General features: G+C 42.8%; 1 protein-coding gene across 3 annotated transcripts in view; it reads left to right on the plus strand.

Annotated features, from left to right (window-relative positions):
- The window catches only part of col6a2 (collagen, type VI, alpha 2), a 32,101-nt gene extending 16,148 nt beyond the window's left edge, over nt 1-15,953 (plus strand). For 2 of the 3 annotated variants that reach the window (XM_013132235.4, XM_013132234.4), the window contains exons 15-28: nt 107-169; nt 429-554; nt 730-792; nt 1,633-1,683; nt 2,589-2,750; nt 4,321-4,356; nt 4,641-4,686; nt 4,910-5,062; nt 5,260-5,354; nt 5,641-5,822; nt 6,017-6,195; nt 9,671-9,709; nt 12,132-12,466; nt 14,387-15,953. In XM_013132235.4, coding sequence (XP_012987689.1) covers nt 107-169; nt 429-554; nt 730-792; nt 1,633-1,683; nt 2,589-2,750; nt 4,321-4,356; nt 4,641-4,686; nt 4,910-5,062; nt 5,260-5,354; nt 5,641-5,822; nt 6,017-6,195; nt 9,671-9,709; nt 12,132-12,466; nt 14,387-14,653 — 1,797 coding nt within the window. In that variant the 3' untranslated portion in view covers nt 14,654-15,953. Of the gene's footprint in view, nt 1-106; nt 170-428; nt 555-729; nt 793-1,632; nt 1,684-2,588; nt 2,751-4,320; nt 4,357-4,640; nt 4,687-4,909; nt 5,063-5,259; nt 5,355-5,640; nt 5,823-6,016; nt 6,196-9,670; nt 9,710-10,093; nt 12,112-12,131; nt 12,467-14,386 lie in introns of those variants that run through there. The other variant, XM_013132236.3, reaches the window with a different exon arrangement.
- The last annotated feature ends 1,033 nt before the right edge of the window (nt 15,954-16,986 follow it).

Genomic DNA, 16,986 nt, shown 5'->3' on the forward strand with positions numbered 1-16,986 from the left:
GGATTGTTTGATGGTTGTGGTGTGGTTGTCTGATGGTTGTTATGTTGTTTTTCTGTCTGATGGTTGTGGTGTGGTTGTCTGATGGTTTTGTGTTGTTTTGTTCTAGGGGAGGAGAGGAGACTTTGGGCCAAAGGGAGCTCAGGGTCCTGATGGAGTTAAAGGGGACAAGGTATAACTAACACCTTCACCCCCATTACACACCCTGCATATGCATATGCACTCCCAAGCTCCTGGTGGTCTCATCTGGGTGAAGTGGGTCTCATCTGGGTGAAGTGGGTCTCATCTGGGTTTTAAGTGGATCTCATCTGACACAGTGTGTTTCAGGGTGAAGTGGGTCTCATCTGACACTGTATGTTTCAGGGTGATGTGGGTCTTATCTGACTGTGTGTTTTAGGGTGAAGCAGATCTCATATGACACTGGGTTTCAGGGTGAAGCGGGTCCTGAGGGCGTCAGAGGATTTTCGGGTGAAACAGGAACCAAAGGAACCAAGGGGGACAATGGGCTGCCTGGCCCCCGAGGCCCCCCCGGGTCGCCAGGAGAGGCCGGGAAGAACGTAGGTCACAGCTCTGAAGCTCATAGTTCGCTGTGTGTACAGGAGAGATTTAAACACCCTGCATGAAATCCTTCCAGGAATAATTTGACCCCACTGTCCCTGAAAACATTTAAAATGCTTGTAATATACGATCGTGTATAATGGGGAACTATGCCAACCTTTGTTTGTGTAACAGGGTACCCGTGGCGACCCTGGTGATTCTGGACCTAGAGGAGATCCCGGCCTTCAAGGACCAAAGGTGTCTGTATTGTAAAACGTCTGCACATCACACTGACATTGAAGTTAACATTGTGATGGGGTGTAACAGGGCACTTATTCATTGAAGTTAACATTGTGATGGGGTGTAACAGGGCACTTATTCATTGAAGTTAACATTGTGATGGGGTGTAACAGGGCACTTATTCATTGAAGTTAACATTGTGATGGGGTGTAACAGGGCACTTATTCATTGAAGTTAACATTGTGATGGGGTGTAACAGGGCAATTATTCATTGAAGTTAACATTGTGATGGGGTGTAACAGGGCACTTATTCATTGAAGTTAACATTGTGATGGGGTGTAACAGGGCACTTATTCATTGAAGTTAACATTGTGATGGGGTGTAACAGGGCACTTATTCATTGAAGTTAACATTGTGATGGGGTGTAACAGGGCAATTATTCATTGAAGTTAACGTTGTGATGGGGTGTAACAGGGCACTTATTCATTAAAGTTAACATTGTGATGGGGTGTAACAGGGCACTTATTCATTGAAGTTAACGTTGTGATGGGGTGTAACAGGGCACTTATTCATTGAAGTTAACATTGTGATGGGGTGTAACAGGGCACTTATTCATTGAAGTTAACATTGTGATGGGGTGTAACAGGGCACTTATTCATTGAAGTTAACATTGTGTTGGGGTGTAACAGGGCAATTATTCATTGAATTTAACAATGTGATGGGATGTAACAGGGCACTTATTCATTGAAGTTAACATTGTGATGGGGTGTAACAGGGCACTTATTCATTGAAGTTAACATTGTGATGGGGTGTAACAGGGCAATTATTCATTGATCTGATCTTTCTGTGCTGCTTCAGGGCGATGTGGGAAGAGCTGGCTTCAGTTACCCAGGACCTAGAGGACCAACAGTACAGACACACCACAGACACACCACACAGACAACACACATACAGAAGAAACACCACATAAACTCCACTAACACACCACACAGACACTACAGACACACCACACAGACACAAGAGACACCACAAACACACCGCATACACTCCACCAACAAACCACACAGACACTACAGACACACCACACAGACACAAGAGACAGACAAATATCATACCACACGGACACCACAGACACTCCACCAACACACCACACAGACACTATAGACACACCACACAGACACTATAGACACACCACACAGACACTACAGACACACCACACAGACACAAGACATACCACAGACATGCCACAGACAAGCCACAGACACACCATCGACACACCACACAGATACAACAGACAGACAACAATCATACCACACAGACACCAGACAGTCCATACCCTCCATAACACCCTCTATAACACCCTCTATAACACCTTCCCTACCTCCTCCCTAACACCCACCCTGACATCCTCCATAACTTCCTCCATAACACCCTCCATAACACCTTCCATAACACCCTCCCTACCTCGTCCCTAACACCCTCTATAACACCCTTTATAACACCCTCCCTAACACCCATCCTGACATCCTCCATAACATCCTCCATAACACCCTCCATAACACCTTCCATAACACCCTCCATAACACCCTCTATAACACCCTCCATAACACCCATCCTGACATCCTCCATAACATCCTCCATAACACCCTCCATAACACCTTCCATAACACCCTCCATAACACCCTCCATAACACCCTCTATAACACCCTCCATAAAACCCTCTATAACACACTCCATAAAACCCTCCCTAACACCCTCTATAACACTGTCCATAACACCCTCCCCAACACTCTGCCTGGCCTGTTTGTGTTCAGGGGGACCGTGGGGAGAAGGGCAGTCCTGGTCCAAGGGGGTCCAGAGGTGACTGTGGCTCTAAAGGAGCACCAGGAACCAAGGGGCCCCTTGGAGAAGAGGGGGAACCAGGGCCTCACGGGGAGCCAGGTTTCAGAGGACCGAGAGGAGGGCCTGGACGAGACGTAAGTACCACACACATACATATTTTACATTTTACAATCAGTTTTTGGACCTCAAAATGCTAACCCTTAACCCCTGAATGTAAACAAATAGCTTGGGGAGGGATGTTGGGTTGTGTCATTGCCCGAAGGTAGGGGGGGCAGTTTATGGAGTTATATATCTGTCAAAAGGTTAAGCATACATATTGTTGGGATTGTAAGAAAATCCATCCGTAAATTGGTATGATTGTAAAAAAATGTATATGCAAAACATGAAACGTGAGCGTGAAATTAGATCTGTGAACGTACAAACACCCTGTTACGATGACAGAAATCTAGTTTTACAGTTCTAAAATACAGCATCACAATTTTGGCAGTTTAATCTCATCCTCCTAAAACTTTCCGGGATGAGTGCTAATATAACAAGCAGAGGCCAATAGGACCAACAGGACCAACAGGACCAACAGGACTAACAGGAAATCAGGGAAACTGGAAATAAGTATCCTGCAAGATTTCAATTTTAAAGTATCTTCTTTCTTCATGCATGCATACTGAATACTGATTTTCATGTATGTAACTGCTCTTTGTGCATAGGTTTCATGTGTAATAAAAATCACTCAAACTTATAGAAATGTTATTATCATGTAGGACTACACACTTGTTGTGGTCCCAAATACTCAAAAAACTTTGTTTTTTCCCCCCGGTTTGTTGCTGTAAAATTTTAATTTGTTTAAATACTGAAATGTTTAGCAATTAAATGTTAAGCAATGTTAAGCTATTACAATTACTACAGAAGTTCCAGGCCACATACAGCCATCATAAATTGCATGGACAGAACACAGCAATTAAATAGCACATGCCAGACTAATATTTAAGAAAATATATTGACCTAAATCACTTCATTATATTTTGCAACTCAGAAGGATATTCTATGCAATAGTATACTGTGTCCTTGTCATTTTCCATTGTATTTTTGCCTAACGCCTAAATACTTGATAGCCTACTGGTGTAATGCTGTTAAGCAGCCTTAAAAAAACAGCTATGGACTTTTATTTTGAACATGATATCCTATGGTTGAACACTGGGTTAGCGGTCCAACTTATTGTTGCTAGCTTTACTGTTTCGAAGAGCTACGTTCGGGTCTTATCTCTGCTGATGCCAGATTACTGACAAAAGTTTGTATGTAGAAACATTTGTAAACAAATAAATGGCGATGTAAAGTAAAAATGTAACATGTGGAAAGTCATAAAAGGGAGTTTGTACGTTCACAAATTTAATTTCACGCTTACGTTTCATGTTTTTTTACGATCATACCAATTTACGAATGTATTTTCTTATGATCCTAACAATATGTACACTTAACCTTTTGGCAGAAATCTCATTCCATAGCAGTTCCCCTTGCTGCTCCCTAGGCAAAATGACTTGTAGTGGAAGGTAGGGAGGGGCAGTTCCCCTTGCCTCAAAAATGTTTTGGTATTCTTGCTGGGATTTGTTGATAGTAAAAACTGTACATACAAACACTTTCAGGGTCAGAGTAATATGTGAGGAATCTGAGGAATCTCTGAGTGTGAGAGCATCTGTTTTCTCTTCACAGGGAGATCCAGGTCCCGAGGGAGATCCCGGCCTAACAGTAAGTAACATTTATCAACCTGTCACTCCATCATATTGACCTAACTGTAAGAAACTTGTTCTATCTTTTGCTTCATCATATTGCCCCTGCATTGCCCTGGTCTGTGGTAAGTGGAGTCTTTATTCAGTTATTTTAATTCTGAATCTGGAAGGCTTACTTTCTGATGAAGACTCTTGTAAGAATGTTTTCAGCTCATGCATGACCCAATCTTTGACTCTCCGGAATCCCTAGGGATTTTCTGTTACAAAACAAGGTGACTACTAACTGGAAAACAATTGTTTTAGGAATGTGATGTCATGACCTACATCAGAGAAACCTGCGGTTGCTGTGGTGAGTTATACATGAAACAAACAAATAAACAAACCCACAAACAAACACACACAAAACAATCACACACAAAAAACACAAAAAACAAACACACAAACAAACACACAAAACAAACACACACAAACAAACACACAAACAAACACTCACAAAACAAACACAAAAACACACAAAACCAACACACAAACATGCACACGCTAACCGCTCTGACCCTGTGGTGGCCTGACAGACTGTGAGAAGCGTTGTGGGGCGCTGGACATCGTGTTTGTGATTGACAGCTCAGAGTCTGTGGGCCTGACTAACTTCACCCTGGAGAAGAACTTTGTGATCAACACCATGAACCGACTGGGATCCATGGCAAACGACCCCAACTCCGAGACAGGTACCCCCGGGGAAACTCACCCACCCACACTCAAACACACACACACACACTCACACACACAGACACACAGCTGATTTCCAGTTGGTGTATCACTTCTTAGACCTGATAGTAATTTCATAGGGAATCGTAACTCTTGGAAAATGTATTATTGAGTAGAATACATTTTTCCGTCTGTAAGTTCTCCTCTGGTCTCCCAGGTACCAGGGTGGGTGTGGTCCAGTACAGCCACAGCGGAACCTTCCAGGCCATCCGACTCAACGACTCCAAGATTGACTCCCTGTCCGCCTTCAAGGTAGAATCGCCCTGACAAGTCAACACGGGGGTGAACCTCCAAACCCATGCCTGGGGGTTAACCTTTGAACCCATTCTGTGACATAAACACATGCCCGCAGAACCACACACTCAACACGTCTCACTCCTCTGGCTAACCCTCTGAGGAACGACTTCTGAGGACTAGGTCAGTGGGATAACGCCTTCTGTCTGTCTGTATGCCTGTCTGTCTGCCTGTCTGTCTGTTTGTCTGTCCGCCTGTCTGTCTGCCTGTCTGTCTGCCTGTCTGTCTGTCTGTCTGTCTGCAGGACGCAGTGAAGCGTCTGGAATGGATAGCGGGTGGGACCTGGACCCCATCTGCTCTGAAGTACGCCTACGACCACCTGATCAGGGACAGCCGCCGGGCCAATGCCAACGTCACAGTGGTGGTGATCACAGACGGACGCTTTGACCCCAGAGACGACGACTCACTTCTCACTTACCTCTGCAGGTACTCCACCAGGGGGAGTGTGTGTATGTGTGTGTGTCTGTGTGAGAGAGTGTCTGATTTGTTTTTCAGCTGTGTGTGTGTACTCTTTCTGACAATTTGTGTTTGTTTCCATTTCTATGTGTTTCTGTGTGTGTGTGTGTGTGTGTGTGTGTGTGTGTGTGTGTGTGTGTGTGTGTGTGTGTGTGTGTGTGCAGTGACCCCAGTGTAGATGTGAGTGCGATTGGTATTGGTGACATGTTTGACCAGATTGAGGAAAATGAGAGCTTGAAGAGTATAGCATGTCAGAGAGATGGACGAGTCCTGGGGATGAGACGCTTCGCTGATCTGGTGGCTGAAGAGTTCATCGACAAGATAGAGACTGTGCTCTGCCCAGGTACACATACCACACACACACACACCCCCTAAATCTATATCCACACATACCACACACACACCCCCCCTAAATCTATATCCACACATACCACACACACACACCCCCTAAATCTATATCCACACATACCACACACACACACCCCCTAAATCTATATCCACACATACCACACACACACCCCCTAAATCTATATCCACACATACCACACACACACCCCCTCCACACATACCACACACACACCCCCTCCACACATACCACACACACACCCCCTCCACACATACCACACACACACCCCCTCCACACATACCACACACACACCCCCTCCACACATACCACACACACACCCCCTCCACACATACCACACACACACCCCCTCCACACATACCACACACACACCCCCTAAATCTATATACACACATACCACACACACACCCCCTCCACACATACCACACACACACCCCCTCCACACATACCACACACACACCCCCTAAATCTATATCCACACATACCACACACACACCCCCTCCACACATACCACACACACACCCCCTCCACACATACCACACACACACCCCCTCCACACATACCACACACACACCCCCTAAATCTATATCCACACATACCACACACACACACCCCCTAAATCTATATCCACACATACCACACACACACACCCCCTAAATCTATATCCACACATACCACACACACACACCCCCTAAATCTATATACACACATACCACACACACACCCCCTAAATCTATATCCACACATACCACACACACACACCCCCTAAATCTATATCCACACATACCACACACACACCCCCTAAATCTATATCCACACATACCACACACACACACCCCCTAAATCTATATCCACACATACCACACACACACACCCCCTAAATCTATATCCACACATACCACACACACACACCCCCTAAATCTATATCCACACACACACCCCCTAAATCTATATCCACACATACCACACACACACCCCCTAAATCTATATCCACACATACCACACACACACCCCCTAAATCTATATCCACACATACCACACACACACACCCCCTAAATCTATATCCACACATACCACACACACCCCCCCTAAATCTATATCCACACATACCACACACACACACCCCCTAAATCTATATCCACACATACCACACACACACACCCCCTAAATCTATATACACACATACCACACACACACCCCCTAAATCTATATCCACACATACCACACACACCCCCCCTAAATCTATATCCACACATACCACACACACACACCCCCTAAATCTATATCCACACATACCACACACACACCCCCTAAATCTATATCCACACACACACCCCCTAAATCTATATCCACACATACCACACACACACCCCCTAAATCTATATCCACACATACCACACACACACCCCCTAAATCTATATCCACACATACCACACACACACCCCCTAAATCTATATCCACACACACACCCCCTAAATCTATATCCACACATACCACACACACACCCCCTAAATCTATATCCACACATACCACACACACACACCCCCTAAATCTATATCCACACATACCACACACACACACCCCCTAAATCTATATCCACACATACCACACACACACACCCCCTAAATCTATATCCACACATACCACACACACACACCCCCTAAATCTATATCCACACATACCACACACACACACCCCCTAAATCTATATCCACACATACCACACACACACCCCCTAAATCTATATCCACACATACCACACACACACACCCCCTAAATCTATATCCACACATACCACACACACACACCCCCTAAATCTATATCCACACATACCACACACACACACCCCCTAAATCTATATCCACACATACCACACACACACCCCCTAAATCTATATCCACACATACCACACACACACACACCCTAAATCTATATCCACACATACCACACACACACACCCCCTAAATCTATATCCACACATACCACACACACACACCCCCTAAATCTATATCCACACATACCACACACACACACCCCCTAAATCTATATCCACACATACCACACACACACCCCCTAAATCTATATCCACACATACCACACACACACCCCCTAAATCTATATCCACACATACCACACACACACCCCCTAAATCTATATCCACACATACCACACACACACACACCCTAAATCTATATCCACACATACCACACACACACCCCCTAAATCTATATCCACACATATACACACACACACACCCTAAATCTATATCCACACATACCACACACACACACACCCCCTAAATCTATATCCACACATACCACACACACACACCCCCTAAATCTATATCCACACATATACACACACACACACCCTAAATCTATATCCACACATACCACACACACACCCCCTAAATCTATATCCACACATATACACACACACACACCCCCTAAATCTATATCCACACATACCACACACACACACCCTAAATCTATATCCACACATACCACACACAAACACCCCCTAAATCTATATCCACACATATACACACACACACACACCCTAAATCTATATCCATACATATACACACACACACACACACCCTAAATCTATATCCACACATATATACACACACCCTAAATCTATATACACACACACACACCCTAAATCTATATCCACACATATACACACAAACACCCCCTAAATCTATATCCATACATATACACACACACACACACACACCCTAAATCTATATCCACACATATATACACACACCCTAAATCTATATCCACACATATACACACACACACACCCTAAATCTATATCCACACATATACACACACACACACCCTAAATCTATATCCACACATATACACACACACACACACCCTAAATCTATATCCACGCATATACACACACACACACCCTAAATCTATATCCACACATATACACACACACACACCCTAAATCTATATCCACACACACACACACACACCCTAAATCTATATCCCCACATATACACACACACACACCCTAAATCTATATCCACGCATGCACACACACACACACATCCTAACCCTATATGATAGAGACTCTGCCCAGGTACACACACCTCTAAACCTTTTTGCGCACACACACACACTCAGATACACACACCACTACACTTTTATGCACACACACACTCATACACAAATACACAGACTCCTAAACTTTTATGATAGAGACCTTTCTCTGCTCAGGCACATAAACACACCCATATTAATGCATGAACATGTTGCACTTTGGAGACAAATCTTTCTTTCCATCTCTCTTTCAATCTCTCTCTCCATCTCTCCACCTCTCTCTTTCAATCTCTCTCTCCATCTCTCCACCTCTCTCTTTCCATCTCTCTCTCCATCTCTCCACCTCTCTCTTTCCATCTCTCTCTCCATCTCTCCACCTCTCTCTTTCCATCTCAGATCCCATCATCGTGTGTCCAGACCTACCCTGTAAGAGTGGTAAGATGATTCTACACAATTCATTTTGACAAACATTTTTGTAATGATTTGAAACAAATCAAATTTTATTTTAAAAGATGCAAAAAACTTTTGCTACGATTATTGTGAATTTTGAACCTCTGAACTGATCGATTAAGAGCCCTGTACTGACACAAGGCTGGCTTGGCAAATAAAAACCGGAAGCGTTAAAATATTTCAAGGTTCCCCTCGTCCATCAACACTGATCACTGAATGACAACTATCCAGAGATTGAAAAAATTCACCACCTAGACAGGTACAATGGCAATTAAAAAGTAAATCGGATAACCAACCCACCGGCGGCCACACGTGATGTTGATGCGTCGTGTCGCGTTCCTCGGCCCACTATTCTCCCGCTCGTTGCAGGAGTGGGCGTGCCCGTGCCTCATAGTGTGGCCCCTCCTCTCTGGGAGGCGCTGGCGGAGCAAGGCACCCCCTCAATGGTCCCCTCCTCGGTGGGAGAAGTGGCCAGCCTGCTGGGCAGCCTACGGGAGCAGCCGTATGGGGTTGGCGTGGCGACCATGGCCTACACCGCTCAGCGGGCTAAGCTAGCTCAGCCAGGCCCTGACAGGCAGCAGTGGACCAACCTATTCATCGATTCCTTCAGACTGGTCTACGGAGACATCATGGGAGACCCAACCAAAGCACTGGGATTATGCTAAAAATCTGAAAATGCTAGCTAATTAGCTAACGATGCTAGCTGAACAATGCTAGCTGACAGGCTAACAATGCTAGCAAATGAGCTAACAGTGCTAGCCCATGGAATAACAATGCTCGCTGATGGGCTTAAGCTGGCTAATGGCATTGGGGTTATCTTTATGCTGTATTGTAGTTTTCAAAGCTTGATGCTAATATTATTGGCTGTACGGAAAATAGTGTTAGCGCTGGGCTAATGTTTTATGTTTAAAGCGTTTTTTGCAATCAGTTCTAGGTTTTAGTTTATTGCTTAGAATATTTAGAATACATCAGCACCTAGCTTTAAGCTTACATTGCTCTGGGAGATTCTGGCCAGAGTAGATATGATTTCAGGCAGATCATAACGTATTCCTCTAACCAAGGGTTAGGGTTACTACCAGCTTAGTTTGAGCTCTAGAGTTTATCTGTTTAGTTTGTAACAAACAGTGTTAGACATAGCAAGTATTCAGTCTTTTGTTTTGGATGTTGAACGCTTTTATCACTGTGAACAACTCAAACCACTTGCTGAATTAGTGAGAGTCCTCAAAGACAACGTTTTGCATTTTTGCACATCGCCGTAGTTACAGCAGACATTTTGTTTTCCTATGTTATGAGAATGTAAATGTTTTGGTTAGTTTTGCAGAACTAATTTTGGAGTCTTGTGGTTAGGTATATGTGACTGGTGAATAACTTAATAATTGGACATTATCTTTTGGATAAATCCACAGTGAGTCAAAAGGTTTAAATACAACTTTGAACCAAAGATGAATGTTTTTTAATATAATTAATGGTAGGAATACATCCAGAACTAATACCACAGTGAACTTTCTAAAATTGCATAATGTACTATTTTATTTTAGCTCTAAGACTGCAATGCTTAGCTTCTGCTAAAGTTATATTCAGGGTTGCGGTCATTTCCAAATTCAAAATGGTTCATCACTGAAAACCACTGAAGACAATTGATTTTGTTTATGAATTTTCTGATTTGAAATTGAATTGCAATGGATCTGACCCGATCTGGTATTGGACATCACGAAGTTCCATTGAGATGATGTATAATAACTCATGTATAATATCATTTTTAGTAGAGTTTTATAAAGATGATACCTCATTCATAATATTATCTTCAGTAGAGAATGTTTCCATACATGTAATATTTGCTTTATTAAATAAATCATCAGAGGAATGGGAAAAGTGTCATGAAGTTCTTGTATTTCTCCTAGTTCTGTTTGTAACCTTTCATCTATGGAGAGTAAGGCTCACATTGAATCCAGAGCATGGACCATGTGTTATAGCAAGATTGAGTTAACTCATGCACAGTTTACTGTGAATGCAGCATTGGCTAATTTAACTTGAAGGTTAAAAAGCCAGAGATTACTTGGACCCCTACACTTCTGTACTAGACAAGAGTTGCCACTTCTACAGTACGAGGCATTTACATGACCCTTACTTTTACAGTCATGTTAGTTTCTCCTTAACAATACAGGGCAAATATGTTAATAATGCTCCGTCACTGAACCTCTAGAATCAGAACATGATTCAACATTCCCCAGTGTTAACCTCAGTTAGTAACTGACGCAGTGGATAACACTGCACAACTATTTGTTAGTGTGACTGTGGGAGTGTTTCTGCAATAGTTTGTGTAACAGTTGTGGCTTTAACGTTGGGGTGTGTCTATAGTTTAATTGGATGGATGTGTGTGCGCCGTGTGTGTCTGTGTGTGTTGCAGAGCCGGCGGTAGCTAGCTGCGTCCAGCGCCCAGTGGACATGGTGTTCCTGCTGGACGGGTCAGAGAGAATGGGAGTGGAGAACCACCGCAGGGCTAAGGAGTTCATTGAGAATGTGGCCCGCCACCTCACACTGGCCAGCAGCCAATCAGATGACAAGAACGCCCGCGTGGCCCTGCTGCAGTACGGCAGCCCCACGGAACAGAGGGTGGAGTTCTCCCTTACCCACAACCTGACAGTGATCGCTGATTCACTGGCTGTGATGGATTACATGGACTCCTCCTCCTCCTTGGGCAGTGCCATCATACATGCTGTCAACAACTTGGTGATGTCACAGGTACACACAGTCTAAGGAATTAATACATACAATGTCAACAGTACGGTGCGGTGTATAACAGTACGGTGTGGTGTATAACAGTACGGTGCGGTGTATAACAGTATGGTGCGGTGTATAACAGTATGGTGCGGTGTATAACAGTATGGTGTGGTTTATAACAGTATGGTGCGGTGTATAACAGTATGGTGTGGTGTATAACAGTATGGTGCGGTGTATAACAGTATGGTGTGGTGTATAACAGTATGGTGTGGTGTATAACAGTACGGTGCGGTGTATAACAGTATGGTGTGGTGTATAACAGTACGGTGCGGTGCATAACAGTACAGTGCGGTGTATAACAGTACGGTGCGGTGTATAACAGTACGGTGTGGTGTATAACAGTATGGTGTGGTGTATAACAGTATGGTGTGGTGTATAACAGTACGGTGTGGTGTATAACAGTATGGTGTGGTGTGTAACAGTATGGTGTGGTGTATAACAGTATGGTGTGGTGTATAACAGTATGGTGTGGTGTATAACAGTATGGTGTATAACAGTATGGTGTGGTGTATAACAGTATGGTGTGGTGTATAACAGTATGGTGTGGTGTATAACAGTATGGTGTATAACAGTATGGTGTGGTGTATAACAGTATGGTGTGGTGTATAACAGTATGGTGTGGTGTATAACAGTATGGTGTGGTGTATAACAGTATGGTGTAGTGTAAAAAGGTAAGGTGTGGTGTATAACAGTATGGTGTGGTGTATAACAGTATGGTGTGGTGTATAACAGTACGGTGTAGTGTAAAAAGGTAAGGTGTGGTGTATAACAGTATGGTGTGGTGTATAACAGTATGGTGTGGTGTATAACAGTATGGTGTGGTGTATAACAGTATGGTGTGGTGTGTAACATTATGGTGTGGTGTATAACAGTATGGTGTGGTGTATAACAGTATGGTGTGGTGTATAACAGTATGGTGTGGTATATAACAGTATGGTGTGGTGTATAACAGTATGGTGTGGTGTATAACAGTATGGTGTGGTATATAACAGTATGGTGTGGTATATAACAGTATGGTGTGGTGTATAACAGTATGGTGTATAACAGTATGGTGTGGTGTATAACAGTATGGTGTGGTGTATAACAGTATGGTGTGGTGTATAATAGTATGGTGTGGTATATAACAGTATGGTGTGGTGTATAACAGTATGGTGCGGTGTATAACAGTATGGTGTGGTGTATAACAGTATGGTGTGGTGTATAACAGTATGGTGTGGTGTATAACAGTACGGTGTGGTGTATAACAGTATGGTGTGGTGTATAACAGTATGGTGTGGTGTATAACAGTATGGTGTGGTGTATAACATTATGGTGTGGTGTATAACAGTACGGTGTGGTGTATAACAGTACGGTGTAGTGTAAAAAGGTAAGGTGCGGTGTATAACAGTATGGTGTGGTGTATAACAGTATGGTGTGGTGTATAACAGTATGGTGTGGTGTATAACAGTATGGTGTGGTGTATAACAGTATGGTGTGGTGTATAACAGTATGGTGTGGTATATAACAGTATGGTGTGGTGTATAACAGTATGGTGTGGTGTATAACAGTATGGTGTGGTATATAACAGTATGGTGTGGTATATAACAGTATGGTGTGGTGTATAACAGTATGGTGTATAACAGTATGGTGTGGTGTATAACAGTATGGTGTGGTGTATAACAGTATGGTGTGGTGTATAATAGTATGGTGTGGTATATAACAGTATGGTGTGGTGTATAACAGTATGGTGCGGTGTATAACAGTATGGTGTGGTGTATAACAGTATGGTGTGGTGTATAACAGTATGGTGTGGTGTATAACAGTATGGTGTGGTGTATAACAGTATGGTGTGGTATATAACAGTATGGTGTGGTATATAACAGTATGGTATGTGCTCAACAGGGCAGTCGTCTGGCCCGTCGTAATGCGGAGCTGTCATTTGTCTTCATCACCGATGGCGTCACTGCCAGCGACAACCTTGAGGAGGGTGTCTCAGCTATGCGACGGGCTGAAGGTGTTCCCACAGTGATCGCCATGGGGACCGATACAGACCAGGAAGTTCTGAGGAAGGTTGCCCTAGGAGACACGTCGGCCATCTTTAGAGGGGACGACTTCAGCACGCTGGAGAATCCTTCCTTCTTCGAACGCTTCATCCGTTGGGTCTGCTAATCAGCTAACAGCCTCTTAGAGTTATTCCTAAGAGCTGTTAAATCCTTTCAGTAATAGAAAGATCAATGATCTCTCAGATTTGATTCTAAATTCCAAATACGGTGCTCTATGGCTTTCCAAGCTTTAAAATGGCAGAACTTGGAAGCTAAACATGTAAAAACAACACACTCTTAACTTGATTGATGAACCTTTTAAATTAGTGAAATTACAGATTCCATCTTTAACTAGTTCAGCAAAAAAAAGCTTCTCTCTGATCAGAGTTGCTGATATTGAATGTGTAAAAATGTTACTGTCTATTTTTCTGTTTTTGTGTTAGTGTATTGTGTTTCATTGTGAGGTCTGCATCTGTCTGTATTTCACACTAAGGTGCTGTTCTAATGATAGGAGATTCAGGCCGTCTTAACGTCACAGTCTTAAGTCAAATGTTATTGAGTTTTAAAAAGTCTTGAGTTTTAAACAGTCTTGAGTTTTAAGCAGTCTTGAATTTTGAACAGTCTTATGTTCTAAACAGTCTTATGTTCTGAACAGTCTTATGTTCTGAACAGTCTTGAGTTTTGAACAGTCTTATGTTTTGAACAGTCTTGAGTTTTGAACAGTCTTGAGTTTTGAACAGTCTTGAGTTTTGATCAGTCTTGAGTTTTTAACAGTCTTCATTCTTAAACAGTCTTCATTCTTAAACAGTCTTCATTCTTAAACAGTCTTAACTTCAGAACAGTCTGAATTTTAAAACAGTCTTAATCCTTAAACAGTCTTATTTTAAAAAGTTTAATTTAGTTGTTCAATCTTTGTCATTTCAATTGGAGTGCCTGTAAGAGGCTGACTTGGAGCATGAAAAACTGTCAAACTCCACCTCTTTCCAAGTTTGAAAACAGGCAACAAATGTGCCTTTGATTGTTCATTGCTGAGGTTAATTATTACTCGGCCAGAACAGACAGTACTGAAGTATCAAGTAGTGGTATGTTGATTTTATCCTGCTCACTCCCACAGTATTTGTAGACATCACATTCAAAGATAGGAAAGGCATTTCTGTAGCCAAGTGTTGTTATGATACATTTTAGTTTAGTTTCAAAAATGTTTGGTGGTTTGCATTTTCCCCCCAACTTGGCCTTTAGTCTGTTATTTTTGTAGTTCAGGGAATAATTTAGACAGTAGATGCACATACATAAACACAAGCATACACACATGGAATCACATACTGCCAGACAACACACACACACAGAATCACACACCGCCACAGCACATTGAAAATGCATTTGTTTTAAGCTGAAGTTGTAATAAAGACAGTGTTGTTGAACTCTGACCTGTGAACTCTGACCTGTGTCATATTTGTATGTGTGCGTGCATGCATGTGTGTGTGTGTGTACAGCACATCTGTGTTGCAGCTGGCTCTTAAACAGATGTCGGTCTGCCCTCTCAAGTTGTAGGGTGGAATTCTATGGGGACATACAGCTCAGGAATAAATGAAGAGACCACTCCTAATATTTCTTAAATCAGCATCTCTACATGTATGGCAGCCATTCCATTACAGTTTCTGTTAAATTCCAACACAGGCACACCTCATTTCACTAAATGAGGTAATGATTAGTTGATTACCTGAACCAAATCTAATTTAACGAGGAAAAGTATAAAAACCACTAATGTGGTCATCACTATCCTCTTGTAATAGGCCCAGCTGGATGGCAAAAACTGTGCAAGTATTACCTCAAAGGTAATGTGAATTTAAAAAAATACTATTCAGCATTACAAAAGAGTTGAAAAGAAAAACTTTGAGTGAGGAAAAGAAGTGTTCAATTCTGGCTTTACTGGCAGAGGGATACAGTGAACATCAGGTTGCTTCCATCCTGAAAATGTCAAAGACGGCAGTTCATAAGAACATGGTTAAGCAACAGACATTGGAGACAACAAAGCTACAGACTGGCAGAGGGTGAAAACGATTGTCTCCTGACCGAGATGACCGTAAACTCATTTGAATGTGACTCAACAACCATAGGATGACATCAAGTGACCTACAAAAAGAATGGCAAACAGCAGCTGAGGTGAAGTGCACAGCGAGAATGGTTCAAAACAGGCTCCTAGGGGCAGGGCTGAAGTCGTGCAAAGCTAGTCGTGGTGTAGGATCTGTGATGATCTGGACCGAAATCGGTCAGATTTGTCTTTGGACGCATGAATCAAGCCAAGTACAAGGTTATCCTGGAAGAACACCTGCTTCCTTCTGCTCTGACAATGTTCCCCAAAAGTAATGTTGACAGTAGTTTATAGAATAAAACAAAACTGTTCATTTTACTCAAACACATACCTATTTATAGTAATATCAGAGATATTGATAATTTTGC

Source organism: Esox lucius, chromosome 3 (genome assembly GCF_011004845.1).
Source record: "Esox lucius isolate fEsoLuc1 chromosome 3, fEsoLuc1.pri, whole genome shotgun sequence".
NCBI lineage: Eukaryota > Metazoa > Chordata > Actinopteri > Esociformes > Esocidae > Esox > Esox lucius.